Source organism: Physeter macrocephalus, chromosome 21 (genome assembly GCF_002837175.3).
Source record: "Physeter macrocephalus isolate SW-GA chromosome 21, ASM283717v5, whole genome shotgun sequence".
NCBI classification, from domain to species: Eukaryota; Metazoa; Chordata; class Mammalia; order Artiodactyla; family Physeteridae; genus Physeter; species Physeter macrocephalus.
In genome coordinates this window covers 105,338,673-105,363,570 of record NC_041234.1, presented here as the reverse complement: position 1 = coordinate 105,363,570, position 24,898 = coordinate 105,338,673, and the positions used below count along the sequence as shown (strand labels likewise).

Sequence of the window (24,898 nt, the reverse complement as noted above, 5' to 3'; positions counted from 1 at the left end):
TCAGGGAGGCGGGCCTGATGGTTGGGCCAAGTTGTGAATGCGATGCGCGCCCTATGGGCGCTGCCGGCGAGCGTTCACTAGCGGGAGGTTACCTAGGCAGCCAGCGCGCCCTCACTCAGCCTTTTCTTTAGGTGGATGAAAAGAGCCGAGCGAGCCTGCTGTTTAGTTGCAAAGGTAATTGGTCACCCTTTTTGGTGACTGAAATGCATTTGCGCATATGTTAAATATTGCTTTGCAGGATTTAGCTCTAAGGAAGGGTAGAACTACCTCTTCCTCTGTTAAGTGTTAATAACGTACCACGTGGGCGTGTGCAGGAGCCGTAAGGGGCAACCTATGCATCAGCTCCACAGAGCTGCAACAGCAGGCGAATCTCTCTCCCCTCGAAGTGCTCTGGTAATTAGCTTGGTAAGGCCAGAGAACATGCTTTTGTTGGTAATGTAAAAATTGGTCCTCACAGGATGAGCCCCCCCACAAGATGAACGGATCCGGGGTTGGAGCTGGGGCCACACTGGGCGGGTTTGAAGCCAAGGGGTAAAGATTGTGCTTAAAAGAGGAAAAAGACCAGAGGGCATGCACAGATACTCATTTAGCAACACCCCTCTACACAGCCTCAAGCAGGAGCTCACCCTCCCTTGCCCTCCCCCAGCTCTCTGGCCGCCTGCCTCTTTGCAGCATCTGTATAAAAGTATTGGGAGGGCCCACACACTGTGTGTATGAGATTTGGCTTGGGCTCCCTCCTTCCAAGCTCCCTTACTCCTGGCCTAAGGATGGCCATGTTGCATACAGAGAGCAGGGACTCGTAACGGAGATTTTTCATTTTCCTCAAGTATTTCCCAAACTCTATAGGAAAAATCCCTTTCCAAGGGTCTTTACCGTATAAACCCAACATTCCCTACTTCACTTATGTTTAACAAACATATGCCCTGTTGAGCACCTTCTACGTGGCAGGCACTGTTCTGACTCACCCTGGAGCAAAGCCAAATTTCAAATATGGCGATGCCTACACAGCTACCATATAGCCTGGATTTTCTGGGACGGTGCAGATTTCCAATACTCTGTGTCCTGGCGTCATGAAACCATGTGTCCTGAATTTTAGTGGGGCAAATATGGTCACTGTAGATATGGAAATCATGGTAAAAATCCTAACGTCCGTGTGTGGAAAGAGCTCATCAGTATTTCAGAGAAGAGACGATAATGGCCGACTAAATACAATGGCAAGTGCATAATTTCAAAGTGAATAAATGTGTGATTTGCTGCTGTCGTTCAGTGGTTGGAAATTGAAAGAGAGCTGCAAATTATTTGATAGTTATGAACCATCATGATGACCGCTTGACTTTTTTTTTTTTCCCCATCTATATTTTAAGCCGTGTTCAGTTCTCCCGCTCCACTATATTAACTGCATTAAAGCTTTCTTTGTCCCAGATAAAATGAGATTTGGTCACAGTAAGGAGAAATCCTCAAGAATGTCTTGTCTCACTTAGGGGGAGCATGGGATTGACTGTTAACTTAGGCCATTAGCAGAATTGGGTTAGAGTGGATAAGGGTACATTTCTTATGCTAATATGGATGAGACTAAATGGCATTTGAAATCAGCAGGCCTAAAAAATAAATCACTGGTGCTGAAGGACTACACTAGACTTCCACAAAGCTGATCTAAAGCCTTACGATCTCATGTTCCCATTTCTTTTAGTGTTCAAAGGCACAGGATAGCAATTCTAAATAGCATGTCCCCCAAATCCATAGATCTTTTCGTACCCCACTCTTTTTTTTCCTGAGGATTTGTAACTTGGAAAGCACCACAGATGGAAACCAGGCACACAGAGTTAGCATTTGGCAGAAAAATCCATGTAACTGACTTTCAGTGCAGCTCTTTTGCCCTTATTTAATTTAGAAAAATTCAGAAAAAAAGCCAATGAGCTCATAAGTCTAGATGTTTATTTTGTTTTGCTTAACCTACCCACAGGCGCAATCAAGAATGGATACAATTTTAGGCAAGGAAAGTGAGCTAGTAATCAGACAATGATGTTTCCACTTGTCTCAAGGGAATGTTACAGAAGTCTGAAAAAAAATTCCTCCAAACAAAAATCAAGTGTAATTCACTTTATGAATGCCATACACCACTTTTGTGTAGGGGTGGTGGTGAAGGGGACGGATGGGAATGAGAAAATCAAACAAACCGTGGTAGTGTTGCAACTCCCCAAAGACTGAGGAATCTTGCCTTAGAGGGCCTTGGAAAGTGCAAGAACCAATCCAGAAGGCCAAATGCCCGAATGGGTAAAAGGCAGCCTTGAAGAGCCAAAATTGACTTGGAGTTTCTCAAATAGATGAAACAACATAAAAATAAAAATCAGCATTCTCGAAAAGAGAGGTTGGTATTCGTTGTTGTTGCTTTAGAGTATGAAAACCTCTGGGTTGCCAGCTGTGGCTCCCCAATGAGTTGGAAGCAGTTAGCGGTCCTAAAGTAGGGAGAGAGAAGAGTGAGGTGTGGGAGGGGTTTCTCTCCTCTGAGATTGCACTAGACAGTTGAGTGAGCAGGTGATTTGTTCAAACTTTGAAAAAGTTGTATCACCATGTGCTAACTTGGAATAGTTTAGAGAACTCTCTCAAATGTGGTCTGAATATGTTTATTACGCTTATCCTGGTGATTGGTAACGAGATGTTCTCAGAGGGAAGCATCGATCTGATTGAGGAGACGGCTGATGGTTGGTGGAGCGCCTTGGCCTGAAAGGAGTCTCAGACTGCCTGCTGCTTGGCAGGCTGTGTGTTAGGTTTTGGGGGTGCCGAGAGGAGTAAGACATAGTCCCTTTTGTCAAGGCGCTCACAGTCTAGTGGGGCAGCATACAAGTAAACAGGCTTCTCAGGAAACTTGTGGGATTAAATAGGGTGAAAAGGGCTAGAAAATACCTCCAGGAAATTGGCTGAAATGGTCACAATAGCCAGCCTGGGCAAGGGAAAAGAACTGACGAGATGAAGTGGGAGATAGGGAGAGGTCGCTTAATAGGGCCGCCATCTTAAAAAGTTTTCTTAATTCTTGGAGCAAATTCTGTTTGTAAGCATTAGGAAATACAAGCATAAGAGGATTTTGATGGATGCTAGATGACACAGATGGTGTCAGTTTTGCAATGTGTTTTTTTTTTTCTTATGGGCTGGTAGGTTGAATCCAATATTTTGATGCAATATTTTTGAGCATTCTGCTGCTTCCATCTTTAGAGTTGCAATGTTTGCTGTTCACTGTAGCCTAGAAAAAGGCTGCTTATTACCAACCTGGGAGAAAAGAGGTCTGGATTTGTCTGATGTGAGACAAGACAGAAAATATGTTCTCCTTAAATGGCAGCTATCAATAGGACCACGCCAACTGTAGTGTTTGATGCATACACAAAAGCATGGTTCTTAAGAGGTATCTTATTACTCATTTCTAAGAAAATTGAAGATAATCACTTATAACTTGTGCACACGATACATCATTTGGAAAGAATTTCACTGGGGATCATATTGCTCAACTGAAAAGTTCTGGCATGCTGAATTTGTACATTTTTGTGAATGCTTCCTTTTACTCTGATCTCTCGCTTTTTTTCTGCATATGGTTATTTGTATGTTTTAGATTATAAGCTCCTTAAAGGGAAAGCACTGTACTTGATGCAGTGTTGGGCACAATGCTAAGAGTACCGTAGAGCATTTAGTAAATAACTGATAATAGAATTTCTAGATCATTATGTATTCTTCTGTGAAACTCTCAAATACTTTCTTGAGCTGTGTGTCAGCTTACTTATTTTAAAAGTCTAAGTCCAAATTTTTACGAGACATTATTGGGGTATGTGGACAAGCTTTTCAAGCTGCATATATTTTGACTGGAGACTGGTTCAGGCTTACCTCAGTTAGCTGGCGACTCTTACCATCAGGCAGGGTTTATTAATGTTGAGTACCCAGAGAACAAATTGAAATTAGCAACATTGTTAGGACTGGCTTAGTATCATTAAAGATCAACAATTATTATAGCACATAAATTGTAAGACATCTCTTAAATCAAACTCTCTTTGATTTAATGTCAGCTAGACCTTTCTCTCTAATGTTGACATTACCATATTTGGGAGTTGAGCTGTGACACATGCATGGACCTGTTGATGTACCTCACAGGTTTCTGTTACCTGGGATCAGAATTTGTGCACAGGCTCAATTCCAGAGACCATACCAGGAGCCAGCATCTCTTCAGCCCTAGCTGAGCTTCTAAGCCGGTTTGATGTTTTTGGTAATCTAGGGTCTAATGGAAAGTGTGGGCAGAAAAATCCCCCACTCATCTGCCCATATTTAGCAAATTGTCAGGCTTGAAACAGGATCCCCAGCACTCCATTAAGAAATGAGCATCAGAAAATAGAGTCCAAGTCATGGGCCCCAGACTGGCTTTAGAGACAGCATAAAGTAATGGGAATTTATCTTCTGAAACGTAATGACAGGAAGACTGCGATTCACAAAGCAGCGCGAAGGTGAGCATATCAGCAGAGAAAATGTGCATTTTGAAATGCTGTGTGTGAGGGGAAAACGCTCCCTGGGACGTTATAGTCTCACTTGAATACCTTGTTGAGTATACAAAGTGAAGTATTAGTTCTCTTCTTTGAATTAGGCCAATTAAATATTAATTATCCAAGTGCTAATTATTAGAAATGCTTGTTGGCCATTTTTAAACAAAAATGAATCCGCATTGATTAACAAGGAAGGCACTTTCACTTTTGCCTCTCTATGTGTGTAGCTGCATGAAGCCTTATTTGAGAGTTTGTATTTTTTTCTCATGAGGAAAAAGGAGTCAATGTTAGGACCAAAATGCTTTGCCAGTGTTCTGAACAGTTAATTATGCCTAGTAGCTGAAATCGTATTTATATGCTAGATTAGTAAATCTACTAAGCTCTTTGAAGTATACTTAATAGGCTTATATTGATAAATAATTGATAGGAAGAAAGATAAAATACAAGTGAAAGTGGCAGTAAAAAGGGACAGAGAAGTTAAAGCCATTATAAATGAAATTTCCACCCACTGTATTCCAACCATTCACCTGAAAGTTGAAAGATGTACGTTTCTCAGAAGTGATGATTTTGAGAGAATTCTGCATTTTTCAAAATTTCCACAATGAAGCATGCATTTATTTCTTATAAATTCAGCAAAATTTTAGAGTAGAATTTTAACTGGCCTTTTGACTCTGCCTTTTGAATATAAGTTTATTACTGGAAAGTTAGAAATCCTGATTATGGTATCTTTAAGGTACGTGTTTGTAATTATCTGTATCTCCCTACTAGACTGTGATCTCCTCAAGGTTATAGGGGCTGTATTTTATGTATCTTTGTATCGGCAGCGTCTAGCATAGTGCATAGTACAAATAATAGGTACCCCATAAATATTTGTAGGCTAAATGAATGAATGGAATTATAAATGTATTGTAACCATAAAATTTCTGTAAAACCAATATTTAAGTAGTTGATTCCTTTTTACCAGTATACTAAGATTTTTAAAAAGTAACTACTTTTTCAGGTCAAAAATCCATTTGTTGTCTATGGGTAAGTGATCAAGGACATTGACTTAATTCATTTGGCTGTACTATAACTCCCTGGAAAAAGTAGACTAGCCAAGTCTTACAAGAGGTAAGTAGCTTGTGCTTGTTTACAAGGCTATTTTAAGTAGTTTAAAAATAAATATATTTACATATACGTAAATGCATATATTTATTTTCACTTTACAGATCTGTGGTATTTAGTGTGAACATAATGCAACTGGTGTCAGTTACAGAAACATACACTAAATGTATATAAGTTTTTCCTCAGTGTCTGGTGTTTCTTACCTATAACATCAGACTTCATAAATGTACATCTAAAAGGACATAATCCAAAGTGGTTTTCAGCCATGGGAATTTTATTGGAGTAGTCTAAAGGGCCTCATGAGAGTTCTCTTAATTTCTGTATGCATTAGGGCATACTTTCAAAATTGGCTAGCGATGACCCGTCGGGAGCTCTTTCAGATACAGGCCCAAGTAGGAAAGAGGGGAAAAGAGAAAGAAATGATGATCATTTAAAAATAATGTTAGAATTCTATTTGCATAGTTTCCTTCTCAATTATGGTTCTCTTCCCTCTCTCCCAAACTCTGCATACTTAATTATGGTTCCGTTCCCTCTCTCCCACACTCTGCATAATACATACTTCCAGTATGTATTATGGCAGCCTGGGATTCTCCATTGCTCTTTGTCAAATTTTGGTTTGGATGATTGAAGCTGAGGGAAACGTGGTGAAGAGAAGGAAGAGTTAGGGTGATAGATACTCATTCTGGTATATATCAGAAAGTTAGCTGGCACATAACAGACTGAAAGGATTGGAAAACATTTGAACATGGAAATTATCATGTGTGCAGAGGTAATACAGAGCTATGCCCTAATTGCATTCGGCTCCCAGAATTACCTTATTTGTACTTCTTAGTATCCATGTGTTTTGAAGTCCATAGTTTATTCATAGCCTCTGACAGACCCTATGCTCACTGAAATGTAGGAGCCATGTTTGATTGTTATGGTATCCTCTAGAGTGGCGAGTACAGTGCCTTGTACAGAGTTATTATTAAAGGTTGGAATGACTGTAAGAATAAATACCTAAAGGCATACTCTGGAGGACTTGATCACTGTCAAACGAGGTCCTAGGATGGCATGTACCTAGAGAATGACTGATTCTCTGAATGCATCATTTTCTAAACTGATCTGCAGCAGAGACTGAGGAAGGGGGGTGGTGAAGTTGAAGCGTATTGCTCTATTCTCTGTGGCCCTGGGAGCCTTGCTGCCCCTCTTTCAAAACTAAAGTTTGAGGAGGAAGTGACAAGTAGAGAGATTTTAGCTGCAGCTTTATCTAAATGTGGTATTTGCATATGTTTTACATATATAGTCATAGATTATACATATGTATAGATATATATTTCTATTATTTTGATAGTAACAATTAGTAATTATGTGTTATTTAAACTGTTTGAAAGTTGTGAATTGCTACTCTTAGCAGTGGGTGGCCTTTCACAATCATACCTTACATTTGTGTCATGAAAGCTTTGCTTTCATATATCTTATGTACAAGCAATGCAACCACTCAAAAGTGTCTGCAGGTTCTGAGTGCCACAGATCTGCTTGGTGCCACACACACACGCATATTTGTATACTCGTACATACACACATATAAAATATCCCTACAACTGTACCCCCTTAATAATCTAGAGAATAAGCCTAACCTACACTGGGAAGAACTGGGGGGGGTACAGCTTTTCAGAGCTTGAGTAAACCATTTGCAGTTGGATGGGCCCCAGATTGTTGCAGAGCTAATTGCCGCTGATATCATAGAGCTACTGGTCATTTATAAAGTTCCATCATTTCCCTAAGTGCAGAGATGTGATCCTTGTTGAAGTAGTGATGGTTAACCCATACTGTGAATTTGGTTCATTTTGGAGAACTACTTCTAGCACTGACTGGATTACGTGTTGAGCTCCATAGAAATGAGACTGTGACCCAAGAGGCACTTCAAGTTAGGTTTCATGGAGTGATTTTATTGGGCAACCACATTTTTAACTGTTTTGGAAAACAGATGGAAATTGTCAGAAAATGAACCTACTAATAATGAACTTTATATGCTATCTCTGCATAAATATTTAAAAGTTTTCCATTCATTCTTTACTTCAACCAACATTTATTGAGCACTGATTCTATGCCAGGTACTGAGCTGATGAATAAGATAAAACCATTGCTTAGGGAGGGACCCAGTAAGGAAAACCATGGATGTCAAGGCAGCATGATGAGCTGGGTGCCCTGTGGGGGTCTGGGTGCTGCTGAGCTATGGAAGAGGGTGCCTAGTTGCCTTAAGTGGGCTGTCCTGTACGGTATGTGCAAAGGTACAGATTTAAGAGACAAAATGACATATTTGTTGTATTGGAATAGTTTGGAGTACAGATGTGGGGAAAGTAGAGGAAAGATGAAAAAGAAAAGTAGGGTAGGATAACTGGGGAGTGAGTGGTGGCAGGGAGTTTTAATAATGCAGGTGAAAAGCCAGGGCGGTAAATAGGAGAATAAAAGATAAAGTTGAGAGAATAGAGGAAGTAGAGTAGACATGACTTGGTGACTGGTTATGAGGACAGAAGGGAGAGTCTAGAACTTCTAGTTTTGCGGGGTGGTGAGGCTACAGCAGATAAATAGGTGCTCGGTAAATATTTGTTGAGTAAATGAGTGAAACACAGGAGGAACATATTTTTGAGGGGTGAAATAATGAGTTTGATTTTGAACAGGTTGAGTTTGAGGGGTCCTTTGATCATTGAGGCAGAAATGTCTGGTAGGTAGTTGAGGTTGTGCGTTGGATAATAGAAGAGAGAGCAGTCAGGGCTGGAGATAACATATTTGGACACTGTCAGCATGTAGATGGTAATTGAAAACTGGGGATAGATGAGATCACTGGGAAAGAGTGTACATACTCTTCTGGAGTTCAGGAGAAGCATAGTTGGGACTCATCGACATATAGGCTCAAGTTGGAAGTCATGGGTGTGGATGATATTTTCCAGGCTTTTGCATGTGACATGTCTTAAAATGTGTTCTGCCAACATCTGGTGAGTTTTTTTAAAAACTGCCAAAGACTTTAAGAACTCTTTTGATTAAAAGTATGAGCATGTTTTGTCATAGTCCAAGACTTTGCAAATAAGATAATGTACTCCAACACCCCCCCCCACACACATACTTCTATGTAGAAAAATACATTAGAATCAACGGATCAGATTTCTATTATTTTTGATAGCAATAATTAATAATTATGTGTGTCATTTAAACTGTTTGAAAGTCGTTGTTACTCTTAGCAGTGGGTGGTCTTTCACAATCATACATTACATTTATGTCTGGAAAGCCTTGTTTTTATATATATTATGTGCAAACAATGCAGCCACTCATAAAGTGTCTGCAGGTTCTGAGTTCCGCAGATCGGCTTGGTTCCAACATGTAGGCCCCTCTGGCTCTCCCCCTTTGGAGAAAGAAGGCTGTAATACTGTGTAGCTTTGGAGCTCTGGTCTCTATTCCATTTCAGACTGGGCCATGCTGGCTAGCCTTTGAAACATGTGGTTCCAAGCGAATACTAGGAATACTTGTGTAATTGGGCTGATCTTTTCTTAAGTGTCTATGGGGATGTGATTTTTTTCTTTGGTTGGTTGGGGGAGAGGCTTGTATAATTTTCTGTTTCTCTGGCGTAATGGTTTCTTTAATTTCCCTGTTCATGAGTTTACCTTCATCAGGGTATCTATTTTCATTCAACATAAGCTTGAAACTCCTTGTTCTCAGGTAGTGTAGACTTTTTGAGGCTACTTTTAGGTTGATGGGATAGTTTGGAAGGGCCACAAGTGAAGAGCATGAAAACTACGGTTTACTGAGTGCCTACTATGTGTCAGTTGTTTTATAGTTAATCTCTCATGTAATCTCCACAGCAAAGCTGAAGGGTAGGTGATGTCATGTCCGTTTTACAGATGAAGACATTGAGGCCCAGAAAGGTTTACTTTCCCAAAGGTTGTATAAGGGGTGGAGCCAGGATTTATTATACATCCAGATTTGTCTCACTCCATAGCTCATGCTGTTTCCAGTGTATACATTGGATTATGAGGGGAAGGAATATGGTCTGGATATAGAGTCTTTGACTTAAATTCCCACACTCCTTTGACTTTTGGGATATTGTATGCGCTGGGTTCCCCTCCTCCTTGTAAAGCTGATTCTTTCTTCGCTTGTTTACGCTCTTCCTCCCACCCTTTATTAGATACAAGTGTTCCAGTCGAGTTTGTCCTTTGCCCTTTCTGTCCTCTCTTTGTTCATTCCCACAACCATTCCCATGACTTCATTATCTTCGCTGCTTGAATGACTCCTCCATCTCTCTCCAACCTGACCTCTTCCTTGCTGTCCAGTTCAGTATTTCCCAGTTTCCTGCTAGATATCTCCATCCGGAAGCCCTGCCAGTGCTTCACTTTCAACACAGTAAAAAACTAGTCCATCATTTTCTTTTCCTATCTGCACAGAGTGGCCTCTCTCCAGCCTTCTGTATTTCTGGTGATAGCATCTCTGCTTGGGACCCAACTTGAAACCTTGAAATCGTCTTTGACTTTTCTTTTTACACATCTCACATCCAAAGTAAATGGCTACGTCCTGCGAGTCTCCCTCCATCATGCCTCTCACTCTTATCCTGTTGACATGTGTGCCCTCTATTTAAGCCTAACAGGCTGGCAGCTCATTGCCGAAAGGACCCTGTAGTTGTCTGTCTCCAAGCCTCTGCTTACAGACCACCTGACTGTCTTCCTCTCATCAGTGCCTGCTGCCGTCTTACCCATTTTTCAAGGTGTCGGTGCGATGTCATCTTCTTCATGAATCACTTCATGTTTCCCCATGACTAGATGTGATCCTTTCTCCCTTTGAACCCTGCCAGCAATGAACTTCTCCCATGGCCTTGGTTCTCCTTTGCTCTTGTAATTGTTTATGTACTTTTCTCTTCTTACTAGAGCCTTGCTCTGGGAGCTTATGAGAAATGCAGAATCTTGGTTCAATCCGGGGTTTCGGCACACACACAAAAAAAGAATCTCAGGTGCCATCCCAAGACCTACTGAATCCGAATTTGTGTTTTTGGGGGCGGGTTTTATTTTATTTACTTGAGCCCAGCCGCTCCACAGCATGTGGGATCTTCCGGGACCGGGGGGGGGGGGGGGGGGGGGCACAAACCCGCGTCTCCTGCATGGGGGGACTCCCAACCACTGCGCCACCAGGGAAGCCCCGAATTTGTAGAATTTGTATTTTTTAACCGCATTCCCCAGGTGATTTGTAGGCAAATGTAAACTCCTTGAGGGTAAGAACCGTGCATGCACACTTAAGAGAGGGTCTTGCATATAATAGATCATTGTTCTTTTGATTTCTCAAGTTTGTGCTGCTTCAGCAGTTTATCCATTGATGCGGATGGGTGGAGTCGGGGAGGAAGGGAGGGTGGGAGGAAGGGGAAGGAGAGAGAGATTCAGAGAGTGTTGGGGGGAGAGGGAGAGGGAGAGAAGGAAGGAGCATAAGAAAGTGAGAATGGGGGGGGCTAGAGAGAGCCTACGGGATCTTTGCTCATTTGCTAACAACTTCGCGACTAGTTTGAAAAACAGTCTTTGCTCCCCTAGCTGGACAGAACCTCTAGTCTAGGCCTTGGCTTAATTTAATGTGGCCAGAGGCCACCTACGTCTTGAGGTCATTTTGCTCTTCCCCTGGGGAACTCATGCTTTCCCACCTCCTCTTTTGCTGGCATTCGGAGGTGTGTCTTCTCCGGCCACCCCCAGAAGTCAGAGTGGAGCTCACGAGGAGTTTCAAAGAGCCATGGGAGAACTGTGCTGAGTGTTTTGAATAGTCCCGTCTGTTTTCAGAAACAGATTTTCTGCTTTGTTTTCAAACTTCAAAGTCTATTTCTGAAATAAAGGTTTATTTCCCCCCACGGAATTCTGAAGGTTTTAAACAAGTGTTAATTTCGAAAAAACCCAAGTCATTTCTTGCCTTTGAAACTTCAGTACTGTGGGTCAATTTAATAACATTGCCTGAAGGTTCTTTTGGCCTTCAAAAGCTGTCAGATTGCCTTTTTGTTCTTTGAGAGAGTAAGGTTGCCTCATTCACAAAGCCTGAAGGTGATGTTGGAACCAACATTTATTCAATCATTTGGAGTCTTCCCCCACCCCTCGACAATACTCAGTTTTATTTTCAAGTTAGGTCCTAGTGGCCATGAGATGTTTTACCAAGTAACAATTTTGGGAAAATTCCCCAAAAGCTCATCAGCATTTCATAGACTAGCATTTCATAGAGTAGTGATAAGAAGTAGCCCAAGTTACTCCGACGCCCACGGTAAGGGGAAGAGTGGGTGTTCTGTACACACTCATCATGGCCCTTTTGGGGGATCAGGATACCTCCAGAGCTCCTGAGGGTCCTCCCTTCATCATCGGTTGGACTGCTCCCCACGTCTTCCCTTTTCGCCTTCCTCCTTTCCACCCTCACACTCTCTCAAGTGGTTATAGTTTAGAACAGAAGGTGTTTTATGGTTTGCTATATTTACTGAATGCTTTTGTGTTTCTTGTTCTCTTAAAAAAATAGATGAGTGCAATGCTTTATATTTTCCTCTCTATTTTAAGTTGTGTTTCCTTTTCCTATAGGTCCTGATTACCTTTTCTCCCCTCTCTTCCCCCATCTTCCTCTGCCTTCTCCACATCCGCTTGCCCGCAGTGATCCTGGAGAGAAAACAGGCTTTGCATTTCTGCCCACATATTTGGGTACCTGGTTACTTCTCTTGGGATATTGTGAAATTCAATTCCTTAGTTTGGAAATGAAGAGGTCTAAAATATGCACCGATGCAGTTGCATTCCACTTTCTAAGAACTCTGAGTATTTAAAAGGCTTTTTGTACAGATAGGACAAGGCTAAATATATCTGACTTGAATACCTCAGATCCTTGCAATGTAGTTTACATTCTCTCTCACTTTGTCATAATTCTCAATGAGTGCAAATTGCATCTCTGTTCTTAGAAATCTCTTTTCTTACACTGAATGCCTTTCCTTTTTCTAAAGATAAGGGAGCCCCTTTGAAAGACTGCTACTGCAGGGGTAGAACTGACACCTACCTTGTAGGCTAACCAAATTGTAGCCTGCTTTTCCCTGATGAAGTTATCACGTTTCAGGACATTGTTTCATTTGTAGGATTTTAGTGTCCTAGTTTCAAATTTGACTACAGGTTAGAGAGTGTATTCCAGTTGGAGTATTCCTTGGTATTTTTTTCTTTGTGTTTACACTTTGGGGATCTTTGGTTTGTCCTGTATCTATTATCTCTTCCAAGCTTGGCCAAGGTTGTTAGGTTATGCAGTTATGTATAAATATTTAACAAGATAAGTTAGACAAAATGTGCTTAAAGATACTTTAGCCCCTCCATCCCCCCACCTCCTCACTGCCCGGGCCCCAGCTCAGTTTTTGTGTGGACTCACAGATGGTTGCTTTATCTCAGATGTTTAGATTTGGAGGACATTCCTTTGCACTTTGCTTGATGGACACAGTGAAATGGAAGCTTTTCAGTCAATCTTGCCCACCAAAATGGTAGCACCAAGTAACAGATAACATTAGGCTCCTCTGCCTTTTTTTTTTTTTTTTTTCTGACCAGTTATCCAAACTCCCCTAAGCCAGAGAGTTTTAAGTATGAGATTGTGTGTTTTTTAAGAAAATATTTTGGGTAAAGACTAATGTTCTCAAGTCAGGAATAACAATTAGTACCATTCATTAATCAGGGGCATGTTTTGACTTTGAGTCCTGGCTAGGAAATATAAACTGTGAAAGTCACACGTATATATGAACCTCAGGCAAATTTATGACTTGTCAGCCTTTTAAGGTTAAATTCTTAACCCCAGATCGGGGCTGGCTTTATATGTGGAGTTTGGTACATTCCTCTGGGCCACTGAACAGCCCCCTCCCTGAGCCCTTTGCTTAACAGCAGCTAATGGCCTAATGAGCAAGAAGGATTTCTGCCTCTTATCAGCTGCCTAAACAGCAACAGGAAGGCTGATATACAGAGTATAGGTCAAAACCTGAGTTCTTGAACCAAAAAACTACAGGGTCAGTTGAAAACTCTGGATACGTGGCCATCTCTGTAGTCATCAATACCAGTCAGTAAAGGAACTGGACACTTGAGTTCAAACAAATAGTAATAGTTGTCAAAAGTATGAACAGTCTAATTAATTTTGCTGGTAGTTCTTTCCTTCTTTGTTTAGCTCTTCTATAAATAGCCTTCATATAGTCTTTAATGAGCTTTTAGTTTGCGGCCTGGAGGTTGTTATGGTCATGTGGCCAGAGTGTCTGATTGTCAGATGGTGATGATGGAGGCAAGGGTATTTATATTCTGGCCTAGATTTTGGAAGGGGCTGCCAAATAAACGTAAATAGATATCTACGACTACTTTTATTTCTTTTTAAACTGAGTTTTTGAATAAATATGCACTCACTTGCCATGGAGTCAGAGAAACCTTGGTGCCTCTTCATACTGTACTCAGACCTTTTGAGTCATTGCTTGTTTCTTAGATCCACTTGGAATCCAGGCTCAGACTCGCATAGAATAAGTATTTTAGGGTATTCTGTGCCCAATCATAGTGAAAGCCCCTTGACTTTCGTCTTCTGCATTTGCATTTTTTTCAGAGACAATAATGCAAACATTTTTTTCAGATTCTGTTCTGTTATTGAAAATCCTATTTACATAAACAGGCATTGTTGTGGCTTAGGGAAGAATGTGGGGTCCCATTCCTCAGCTCCTTGTATATCTTTGCTAAGGCTTGTCTAAATAGCGGTAATGATGCTTTAGTCTAAGCAGCTTTTCTCATTTAGGTAAGCAGGGCGGTTTGAAATTTCAGTTTACTAGATAATTGAGTTTCTTCTTCTTAATTATTTCAGGCATGCAGGTTGCTCTCTTGATAGTAAAGACCCTAAAAATCTAGTAATCTCCTCAGGCATCCATTTGGTAATAAAATCCTGTGCATTTTCAGGGGTTAATTTTCATGACAATTGTGCACCCCTCCCTACCCTCAACCCAACCTCCACCCTTGGAAGAATTCTGCTATCTTTTTAGGGCTTTGGTCTTCTCACATTTGCAAGAGAACACTTAAAAAATATATAAGGATGATGCTGGAATTACTGGATCTAGAGGAAATTTAAATGTATTCAGATTCATGCTCATTACACAACTTTCATTTAGGGTTTTTAGTAGCCGTGTCGTATTTCTCAGAAAATCATCTGCCTGGCTTTGCCAGGCTTGGTTTTCTGCCCTGAATGAAAAAGTGAAGATCAGCAAAAGTGGAGCCTAACTATCCCCTATTCTATCCTTTTTCACAACAACAGCAACAAAACAAACAAACAAAACCAAAAAACAAAAAACAAAGAAAGAAAGAAAAAGAAACGAAAAAGAAAAAAAAAAATTCTCAGAGGTCATCTGGTGTAGCGTGAGGTGGGGAAAAACGTTAAAAAAAAAAACCCCAAAAAACTCAGGCTGCCTTCACATCTGCTAGTCATTCCCACTGGTGTGACTTCAATTCAGCAAGTTTTTATTGAGCACCTGTGGTGGGGGCAGTGCTAATAATCATTAACATTTATTGAGCCAGGCGCTATGCTGAGCTCTTTATGGGCAACATCCCGTTTAATCCTCCCAATAGAACTACCAGGTGGGTGTTACTCTTTCTCCCATTTTACAGATGAGAAAACCGAGGCTTACAGAAGTTTAGCGACTTGTACAAGGCCAAATAGCGACAAAATGAATTAAATCCACTCAGTCTGGTTTCAGAACCATGTTCCTAATCACTACTCTTGTGGTGGGCTCAGCATTTCTGGGGATTACTTCTGAAACCAGTTTTGAGAACCCAGTATGTGTGAGATGCTGGGGATTTGAAGAAAAAAACTCCACTCTCTCTGTTCTTGGTGGGGGAGGCAGACATGGAGACAGATGAGGACCAGGCATGGAGGGTCTCCGTATCTGTTGAGGGGAAGGAGGAGGGCCTGGGAAGAGCGATGGCGCTCGTTAGACATACATGCGCAGTCAGCGTGGTTTTGGGAGAATTGGCTCCATGGTTCCCATGTCATTTCTACTTTATTTCAGTTCTTTCTTGACATTCCCCAACCAAATTGCTGCAGTCTTGAGAGCTGGTGGCTTTCAGGAGGCAGGTCATATAATACTAGCAGCCCACAGGGAGATCCTGGATCCAGGCTTGGTTCTTTCAGCTTGATCTGGAGCCCTCCTGGCACTCCCTCTTGGAGCCCACACTGGGCTCTGGAGAGCTCTGTATCTGAATCACCCCCAGCTTGACAGGAGAATGAAGTTACTATTAGAAATTTTTGAGTTTTTCAGTGAAATCATGGGAATGGAAGGCAAATTCCCAAATTACCTGTTTGGGTGATTTATTTTTGTTTTTCATGGCTCCCAAAGAAAGCAAGGAGGAAAAAAAAAGTCACTACTGAGCATCATTGAAAACTCTTTTATGTGTTGCATTAATGCAACTTCAAATTTCCTCAATTTTAGGAAACACTTGGTTCAGGGCAAAGTGAATTCACCAACGTGTGTGTGTGTGTGTGTGTGTGTGTAAAACAATATCCTTGAGTTTCCAATCTCAGCTTACCCCAAACTCCTTGTGCCTCCAAGCTTCTTATAGCTGCTTTGCAGTGGTTTGCTTGCCAATTCCCCTCCCATGCACTTTCTCCTTCATTAAATCTCTTCCACAGAAGGGGTTGCCACCAAGTCTAGACGTCAGTAACAGGCAGGAGGAGGGCCAATTAGTGAAGATTTTGATTCATATTACATGAGAGTCGGGGGAGGAGAAGGAGGAGGAAAATCTGTCCTTCTCAGTCCTTCAGATACTCAAGTTCTAACACAACAGTATGTTGAAGTTGTAGAAAATTACTGGAGCATTTACACAGCTAGTCCCCAAGATGGCATAAATGCCACAGCACTAGAGCATGTCAGTGTAGACACTCAGATCAGCTGAAGGATAGGAAAAGGGAAAAGATCAATACCGTTGTTTCTCACTCAGGGATCAAGAGCGAGTGATTTTCTTTTGGTTGCATTTTGCTCAGGTGCAGTGTGTATGTCGTACTAACAAGGCAACCGACTCCCTTTTCCACAGGTCCCTATCATAGGGAAAGGGGAAAGATAAAATAGAGGGCACAGATTATTTACAGTGGCTGAGAAAGTAATTACAAGGTGCAATGGCTTGAAACTGAAATTTAGGTTAGCCATTAGAGCTGGGAGAAGCATCTTAACGGTAAGGGCAATTGGACATCAGAAAGATTTGCCTGGGAGCTGGTTAAACAGCGTCTCCAGAAGTGCTGGAAGACTAGGGCAGGTATAATGTGAAGAGAAACTCCTGCCAAATTCAGGGTTGGGCTGGAGGCCCAGACTGATAGGCATATTCCATTGCTGCCCAGCTCTCTTTGTGATTATTTGATTGCTAATAGCTTAAAATGCATTTGTTCATGTATACAAAATACACCTAATTTATCAGGCTTAAGAAAACAAACATTTTTTTTTGGAATTTTATTTTATTTTTTTATACAGCAGGTTCTCATTAGTTATCTCTTTTATATACATCAGTGTATACATGTCAATCCCAATCTCCCAGTTCATCCTACCACCGCCCCCCCACTCCCGGCCCCGCTTTCCCCGCTTGGTGTCCATACGTTGAAAACAAACACATTTGAGCAGCCGGAATGAGGCATTTGGATTAGTCTGAGCACCCTCCTAACAGACTTTCTGGAATATGAACCAAGGACTGAAGCAATATTGTTATTCTTTTTGCTTCTGCAAGACTTCCGTTTTATAGTATGGGACTATTCTGTTAAAGTAACATTTGGGCTTCGTCAATATGACTTTCTCAAGGCTGAGCATAGATAAAATTTGGTTTTGGCCCCTTTGATCTTTTTTTACTCTTTCCCTTTGACATCACCCCTTGTCCCCCACCACACCCCCTCTTTCCTGTGCTCCAGGAAGCTCCCAGGTAAACTCTTTAGCCTTGAGGTATGAGGGAATTACTCAAGGAATGTTACGCTTTAAGACAACACCTGATGAAATTGATTAACCAAGTAGTAACTCACCCGTGATGAAATATTTAGACATTACCAGGCAGGTACTTATAGGCGGGAGCGAGAGGGTGTACTCGTTTCCTAGGGCTGCCATAACAAATTACCTGAAATTTGGTGGCTTAAAACAACTGAATTTATCATCTCACAGTTCTGGAGGCCAGAAGTACAAAATCAAGGTGTCAGCAGGGCTGCATTCCCGCCGAGGGCTCTAGGAGAATCCTTCCTGGCCTCTTCCAGCTTCTGTTGGCTCCAGGCCTTCCTTGGCTTGTGGCTGCATCATTCCATTGTCTGCCTCTGTCTTCACATGGCCTTCTATTCCTCCTGTGTCTCTCCTCTGTGTGTCATTCATAAGGACATGTCATGGGATTTAGGGCCCACCTGGATTACCCAGGATGACCTCATCTTGAGATCCTTAATTTAATTACATCTGCAAGACCCTCTTTTTCCAAATAAGGTCACATTCACTGGTTCTAGGGGTTAGTACATGGACATAATCTTTTTGGGGAGCACCATTCAGTCCACTACAGAAGAGAACTTTCTGGAGCTCTCTACTCTAAGGGGAACTTGTTCTAGGGAAGCTTAAAGTTGGTTATAAAATTTCAGTGTGTTTCCTGAAAGGGATGTGGGAGGCAACTGCTGTTAACCCACTTTCTAAATGGTTCAATCAAGGACCTGGGGAGTGAAATGACTTACCTAGTCACTCTGGATCAGAAGAAGAGTTCTGAAACTGAATAGGCTACCGCATTATTATTCAGCATGGACTTTGTGTCTTTAACTCATGGCCTTATTGGATTCTTTTTCTTTAAAAAAAATATTTTTCTAAACACTTTAGCCATAAGAAGGCAATCGTTGCTTATTAGTCACTTGAAAAACCTTTTCACAGGACTTGTAGGATCAAGGTGATGGTGTGCTTTCAATCTACCGTAGCCTTCTACCTCGTCTTTGTGGTTTGCAGAAACATCAGGTACAGGGCGTTTTAGAAGCCAGAGACATCTGTGAAGCAAAAGACTGCCTTTTTAGGGTCAGGTATACTGAGTTTTAGGTACAACTTGCATGCAGAATGGTAAACATATAGTTGTCACAGCTGAGACATCCTCTGAGGAAATACTGTCACACTTGCTTATGACAAAAGGACCAGTTCTAACATTTGTGGCAGTGACAGTCTTGGCATGTAAAGAGATTAGTGAGTTAGAGTGTGGTCTTCATGGAAACGCAGAGAGAAAGGAACGTTGGAGGTCACCAGGCCCAGCATGCTACATAGTGCAGGAATCCCTTTTGTGGTCTCTCTGACATTGCTACCCAAATTATGCTTGAATGCCTCAAGACATAAGGAGCTTACTATCTAGAGGAAGCAGGGTCTAACTGTGGAGTGTTTGTTCATCCATTCAACGAGCATTAATTGAGTGTCTACTATATTCCAGGTACTGTGCCATGTCAGGGAATACAAAGATGGCCAAGATTTTGTTCCTGCCTACAGAAACTTACAATTTAATGGTAGGGGTAATAAAAGTATAACAATAGCTATAAAAGCTAGATTGCAAAATGCAGTATTAGAAGTACAAGGTGTGCTGAAAATTCAGAGAGTTGACAGTCCTGGGGTTTATTTGGTGGAGAGGGTACCTGGGGGAGGAGAGACAAACATTATGAAAGAGACGCTTGAGAGAGACCTTATGGATGAGAAGGTTTTAAAAGCTGAAGCTAGGGGAAGAGCACTCCTGGGACAGAAATAGCATGAACAAAATAGGGAAGCAGGAAACGAAGGCATGCGTTTGGGAAACATTAAATGGGAGTTTAATTCTCACAACCACCTTGAGAGGTAGGTGTTATTGTTCCCATTTTATAGATAAGGAAGCTGAGGCTCAGAGATTCAGTAACTTGCCTAAGATCACACAGCTGTTATGTGGTGAAGCTGGGCTTCACAACCTGGTCTGATTCCAGAGTCCTTCCCTTTGCTGTTGCATGCCATCCATCAGGAGGCTATCTGACATTAGTTGGCCGCTGGAGACAAAGGGGTATATAAAAGGGAATGTGGTTATTACATGGGGTGAAGCACTGAAAAGGCTGGGTTGTTGGTCTTTGCCTTGGCCTCATATCCATGTTCATGTATAGCTATTGTCAAGTGCTATTGACAGAGCTTTCTTAGAAGGGCAGAGGCAGGTCCTTTGCTTCTTTTGTGTCCTCCCAATGCCTGGTCTAGAGTGGGCTTAGTGACTATTGATTGACCTATAGTTGGAAGCAGACTCTCAGACCTGAAATTGTCTGCAGGGTCATCTAGTCAAGCCCAGATCTGAAAGGGTATTTGGTTGAGTCACACAGCTGATTTGGTAGCAGAACAGATAATAACACTTTAGCCTTGGTAGGGAAGGGTTCTTTTCTCCCCCCATGTGATTTCATACACAGGGGAAATGGCCTAGCACTTAGATTGGGCCTAGGGTGTTGAAATTCTCAGCTATGCTTCAGGTCTGCGTATTTGAACACTGTATCTGAAAAGTAAACATTATACATCTCCTAAAAGATGGGATCTCGGCTACTTATCTGAGTAGAATAACAATTAGTGAAAGAGTGACTAGGGGGAGACAGGAAAATTGCCTTGGTTTAGTCCCTCTGGCAGAATTGTAAAAGATTCTTTATCCCGGGACTTCCCTGGTGGTGCAGTGGTTAAGAATCTGCCTGCCAGTGCAGGGGACACGGGTTCGAGCCCTGGTCCGGGAAGATCCCACAGGCCCCGGAGCAACTAAGCCCATGCACCACAACTACTGAGCCTGCGCTCTAGAGCCCGCGTGCCGCAACTACTGAGCCCACGTGCCACAACTACTGAGCCCACGTGCCACAACTACTGAAGCCTGCGTGCCTACAGCCCGTGCTCCGCAGCACGAGAAGTCCCCGCAGTGAGAAGCCCGCGCACCGCAACAAAGAGTAGCCCCCGCTCGACGCAACTAGAGAAAGCCCGCGTGCGGCAACGGAGACCCAACGCAGCCAAAAATAAATAAATAAACAAACAAACGAATAAATAAAAAGATTCTTTATCACAACTGGCATATCCTCCAACCCAATTTTGTTTTTATTAGGGTTTTTACCCTGTCTAAATAATGTGTGTGTTGGGGGGGGGTGCGGGGCGGAGGGAAGAGAAGAAGGGAGAAGAGGAGGTGAGAGAGAGCTCCATTTTGGGCTCTGAGGATTCTTTATTTTTCCTGGAATACTGTTCTTCTACGAGTTGCTCTATTAGCATCAATTAATCTGACCTGGTTCCTTTAAAACTGAACTCTCTTGAAGTTCTGGCATTGTTTCCAAGTCAAAGGGAAGGGCATCAAGCCCAAACGTCAGCGAGCCCCTTGAGATACAAAGATAAGTCAGTCAAGGGTCTTTCCCTCAAGGAACTTAAATCTAGTGAAGCTAAGGCATGCAAATGTAACTATGATGCAAGTTAGAGAGTATGAGAAGTGTCTTTATAAAGGGTGCGGAGTGCTATGGGAATTCAAAGGACGGAAAGCTTGTGGAGTGCATCTCTGCCCCCGCGAACACGCTCTCCTGTGAGAATCCAATCCAAAGATAACTCAGAGTCAATTATACCTCAGTAAAGCTGGAAAAAAATGTAAAAAGACAACAAAACAAAAAATAGCCAAAGATAGCTAGGAATCATCTGGTGGCAGGGCTCACATAGCTCCTCCTTATCCGGCCCCAGCCACTTCCCACCAGCTCACTTTTCCCTCTAGCCTTACCAGGTTCCTTGGCAATGCCTGTATATGCCACCCACTTTCACACCCCTGTGTCTTCGCTCCGTTCTTAAGAAGGAGAACGATGTGATCAGATATGTACTTTAGCAACATCTCTCTCCGGCTTGGGTGGAAGAGAGGGTAGAGGCAGGAAGGCCAGTTTAGAGGCTGTAATAGTTTTCCAAGTGAAAAGAGGTGAGGTGATGAGGCAAGGATGGAAAGGAGGTGAATGATGAGGGATATTTAAAAAGCATAACCAGTAGGATTTAGTGACAGTTGGCTATAGGGGATGAGGGTGAATGAGGTGTCCAGAGTGACCTAGAAGTTTCTAGTTATTGATAGTTTGGGAGTCCATTTCCTGGACCAATCTGTGAACCCCAGGGCAGGGACTGTGTCCTGTTCATTACTGTATTCCTTGGGTTGGGCAGAGACCCTAGCACAAAGTAGGCATTCTGTAATGTTGTATGAATGAATTGTTCACCACTCCGGCAGGCTGAATGTAATCAGTGAATTTGTGTTCCCGGAGCACATGTTTGACTGCTGGTTGGGAATGTGGTCCAGAAAGGACCTCTCTGTGGGAGAGTGTAGTGATCTAGGGATTCACCCTTTACTGGGCATGAAATGATATGCAGTTAATTGACAGTTGGCAGTAGAGATAAAGGTAATTCGTTCTTTAATTCTCAGGCTTAGAGAATGGCTTATCTCCAGGGTTGCTTTAAACTCCCAGTACTCCAGTGTGGTAGCGACATTTTGGCCTGCCTTTTACAGAGGCAGAGTCTGTCGCGGCCCCAGGCATGATCTTTGATTTAAAGTCTGAGCTCGTGATACCCAGGTGTGCCCTCTGCAAGGTCATGTTCTTTCAGGCTAAATAACAGAAGGGTAACCTTCATCTGGGTTCCCTAAGACGATTTCTTCCACCAGCAATCCTCACGTTCTCCACTGGTTTCATTTTTTTTTTTTTTTTTTTTTTTTTTTTTGCGGTACGCGGGCCTCTCACTATCGCGGCCTCTCCCGTTGCGGAGCACGGGCTCCGGACGCGCAGGCTCAGCAGCCTGTATATGGCTCACGGGCCCAGCCGCTCCGCGGCATGTGGGATCCTCCCGGACCGGGGCACGAACCCGTGTCCCCCGCATCGGCAGGCGGACTCTCAACCACTGCGCCACCAGGGAAGCCCTCTCCACTGGTTTCAAATGCAGCCATTTCTTTCATCTGTATTCCTATCTTGATTAGTAAGAAATTAATGAGCATGTAAGATTTGATTTAGATAATGATTACTTAGGGGAAAAGGCACCGTTCTAATAGCAAGTCACTGTTATATGCTAAGGAAATTAGTTAATATTTCTGGATGGCAAATTGACTTGTCCTCTGTTAAAAAAAAACCTTTTAGAAATGGTTGATATGTTATTTTTTCATTCATTTGTAGAGCAACCTGCACTTAATCCTTTGGATAATTCTAATAGGCATCTATTATTTTCCCTATAAGTCATGAAGCAACCAGTTTGGGATATCATTCATTCCTTTGCTTAGTATTACTTTAATGATAACATTACATTATTTTTAGCACAGCATACGTTCGTTAGCAAAAACATCTGCCATTCATAAAGCAGACCTTGGCAATAAAATGTGTGAAATCATCACACACACACACACACACACACACACACACACACACACACGTGTATATATATGGAAAAGATTTCAGTTTTCATTGTTACTGAGCCCTGACGATTTAGTCTCTTCTGTTGCTGTTTGAATATGTTCTGTCTGCTTTTAGTAAAGGATCAAGGTCTACGTTAATATTTCTTCTGTTCTTTAGTGTGTTTTGAAATGTGATTTTTGACAATTTATAGTCATTAGCTAAAATTGCAGTGTCGTAAAATAACCAACATATAGAACATAATAAGGGTAATTGGAGAATCGGAGGGCTGCAAGTGACCTTGAGGGGTTATTTAGCACATTTCCCAATTTCAAGCTGTAAGACTAATCTTCCTAAACAGCACCCTTCATCATATTGTGCCTCTGCTTGAGACTCAGCAGTGGTTCTTTATTGTCCATGGAGTCAAGCCCATAGTCTTGTCTGCATTCAAGGCCCTTCAGACTCTGGCCCATCTTGCCTGATAAGCTAGCTATACCCCAGATTCTAGCTTCTCTCCAGGCAGGTTATCCTTGCCCCACTATTCCACAGGTGCCAAATGCATTTCACCCATTGGCCTTCTCATCTTTTACCGTGTGGCTCAAGCCCTACCTCCTCCTGGAAGTCTTCTTTGACCCCTAGAGCCTCTGGTGAGCATTTACTTATGTAGCAAATGTTGTCTATATTACGTATTTGAAAATTCCACTTTATTGAAGTATAATTTATAAATAATAAAGTACACTCATTTTGAGTGAAGAATTTACTGAGTTTTGACAACTTTATATACCCATGTAACTACCACCCCAATTAAAATATAGACTATTTCTGTCACCTCAGAAAATATACTGCATATTTTGTCACCTAACCATATATCAGCTTTTACTGTTCTCTAGCTATTTTTGTGTGTGAAAGTCTGGTCTCTTAGCGTGAATTTGTTTTTTGTTTATTTTAATTTTACTTAACATATATTGACTATTTACCTTGTACCAAGTAGGCTAAGAGCTTTACATGCATAATCTCACTCAGTCCTTGCAACAACTCTGCAAGGTAAGTGGTATTGATAATAGGGACGAAAAGGCATGTAGAGGTTAAATAATCTACCCTTGGTTGCAAGCTAGTAAGTGGTGGGGCTAGGACTAAATTGTAAGCTACTTGACCAGAGGGACCATAAGTGTTTTGCCTACCATGACGCTGGCCTCCAGGCCGTTAATACTTACTGACTTGGAATAAAATCCAATAGAACAGATACAATTAAACAGCCTCGTATATAGTGTTCACTGTCCTCTTCCAATTAGGGACAGAGCTCAGGCCTGGAATGGGGTCTCCAAGTGAGTGTGGTGCACCTGTGACTGCATGGCAGCGAGGAACCGAAGTCCCAGTCCTGGTGGAGGTGGCTAAGGGAAACCAGAAGCAGTCTAAAATGTCAAGTCCCTGAATGGAGCCAAGAAGAGTAAGAACTAGGCCCAAAGGAGAGAGTCTGTGTTATAGGTCAAGAAGGCAAGGCCATAGGTAGCCAAACCTAAGAGTTCCCCTTACACAAGAGTACACATCAGGAGGGAGCTTTCGGTGCACCACCTGTGATTTAGCCTCTGGAAGGGAAAGCAACTGGTAAGGGTGCCCAGCTTGGATACACATGGGAATAATCCTCAGAGAAAAACTTCCATAACTCAAATATCCCTTCTCAGTTGTAAGACCCAGAACTGGGCCCACTGTGCAAGCAAGACATAGTCTCAAAATAACTAGAAATAGGGCTTCCCTGGTGGCGCAGTGGTTGAGAGTCCGCCTGCCGATGCAGGGGACACGGACGGGTTCGCGCCCCGGTCCGGGAGGATCCCGCGTGCCGCGGAGCGGCTGGGCCCGTGAGCCGTGGCCGCTGAGCCTGCGCGTCCGGAGCCTGTGCCCCGCAACGGGAGAGGCCACAACAGTGAGAG

At 42.4% G+C, this 24,898-nt stretch overlaps 1 protein-coding gene across 2 annotated transcripts in view; it reads left to right on the top strand.

Moving 5' to 3' along the window:
- GPC3 (glypican 3) overlaps positions 1 to 24,898 on the top strand; it is a 457,215-nt gene that overhangs the window by 1,561 nt on the left and 430,756 nt on the right. Inside the window, exon 1 of one of the 2 annotated variants that reach the window (XM_024128234.3) lies at positions 4,397 to 4,481. The exons of the other annotated variant lie outside the window; for it this stretch is intronic. Within the exon in view, the coding sequence (XP_023984002.1) occupies positions 4,445 to 4,481 (37 nt within the window). The 5' untranslated portion in view covers positions 4,397 to 4,444. Of the gene's footprint in view, positions 1 to 4,396; positions 4,482 to 24,898 lie in introns of those variants that run through there. 2 annotated transcript variants of the gene reach the window in all.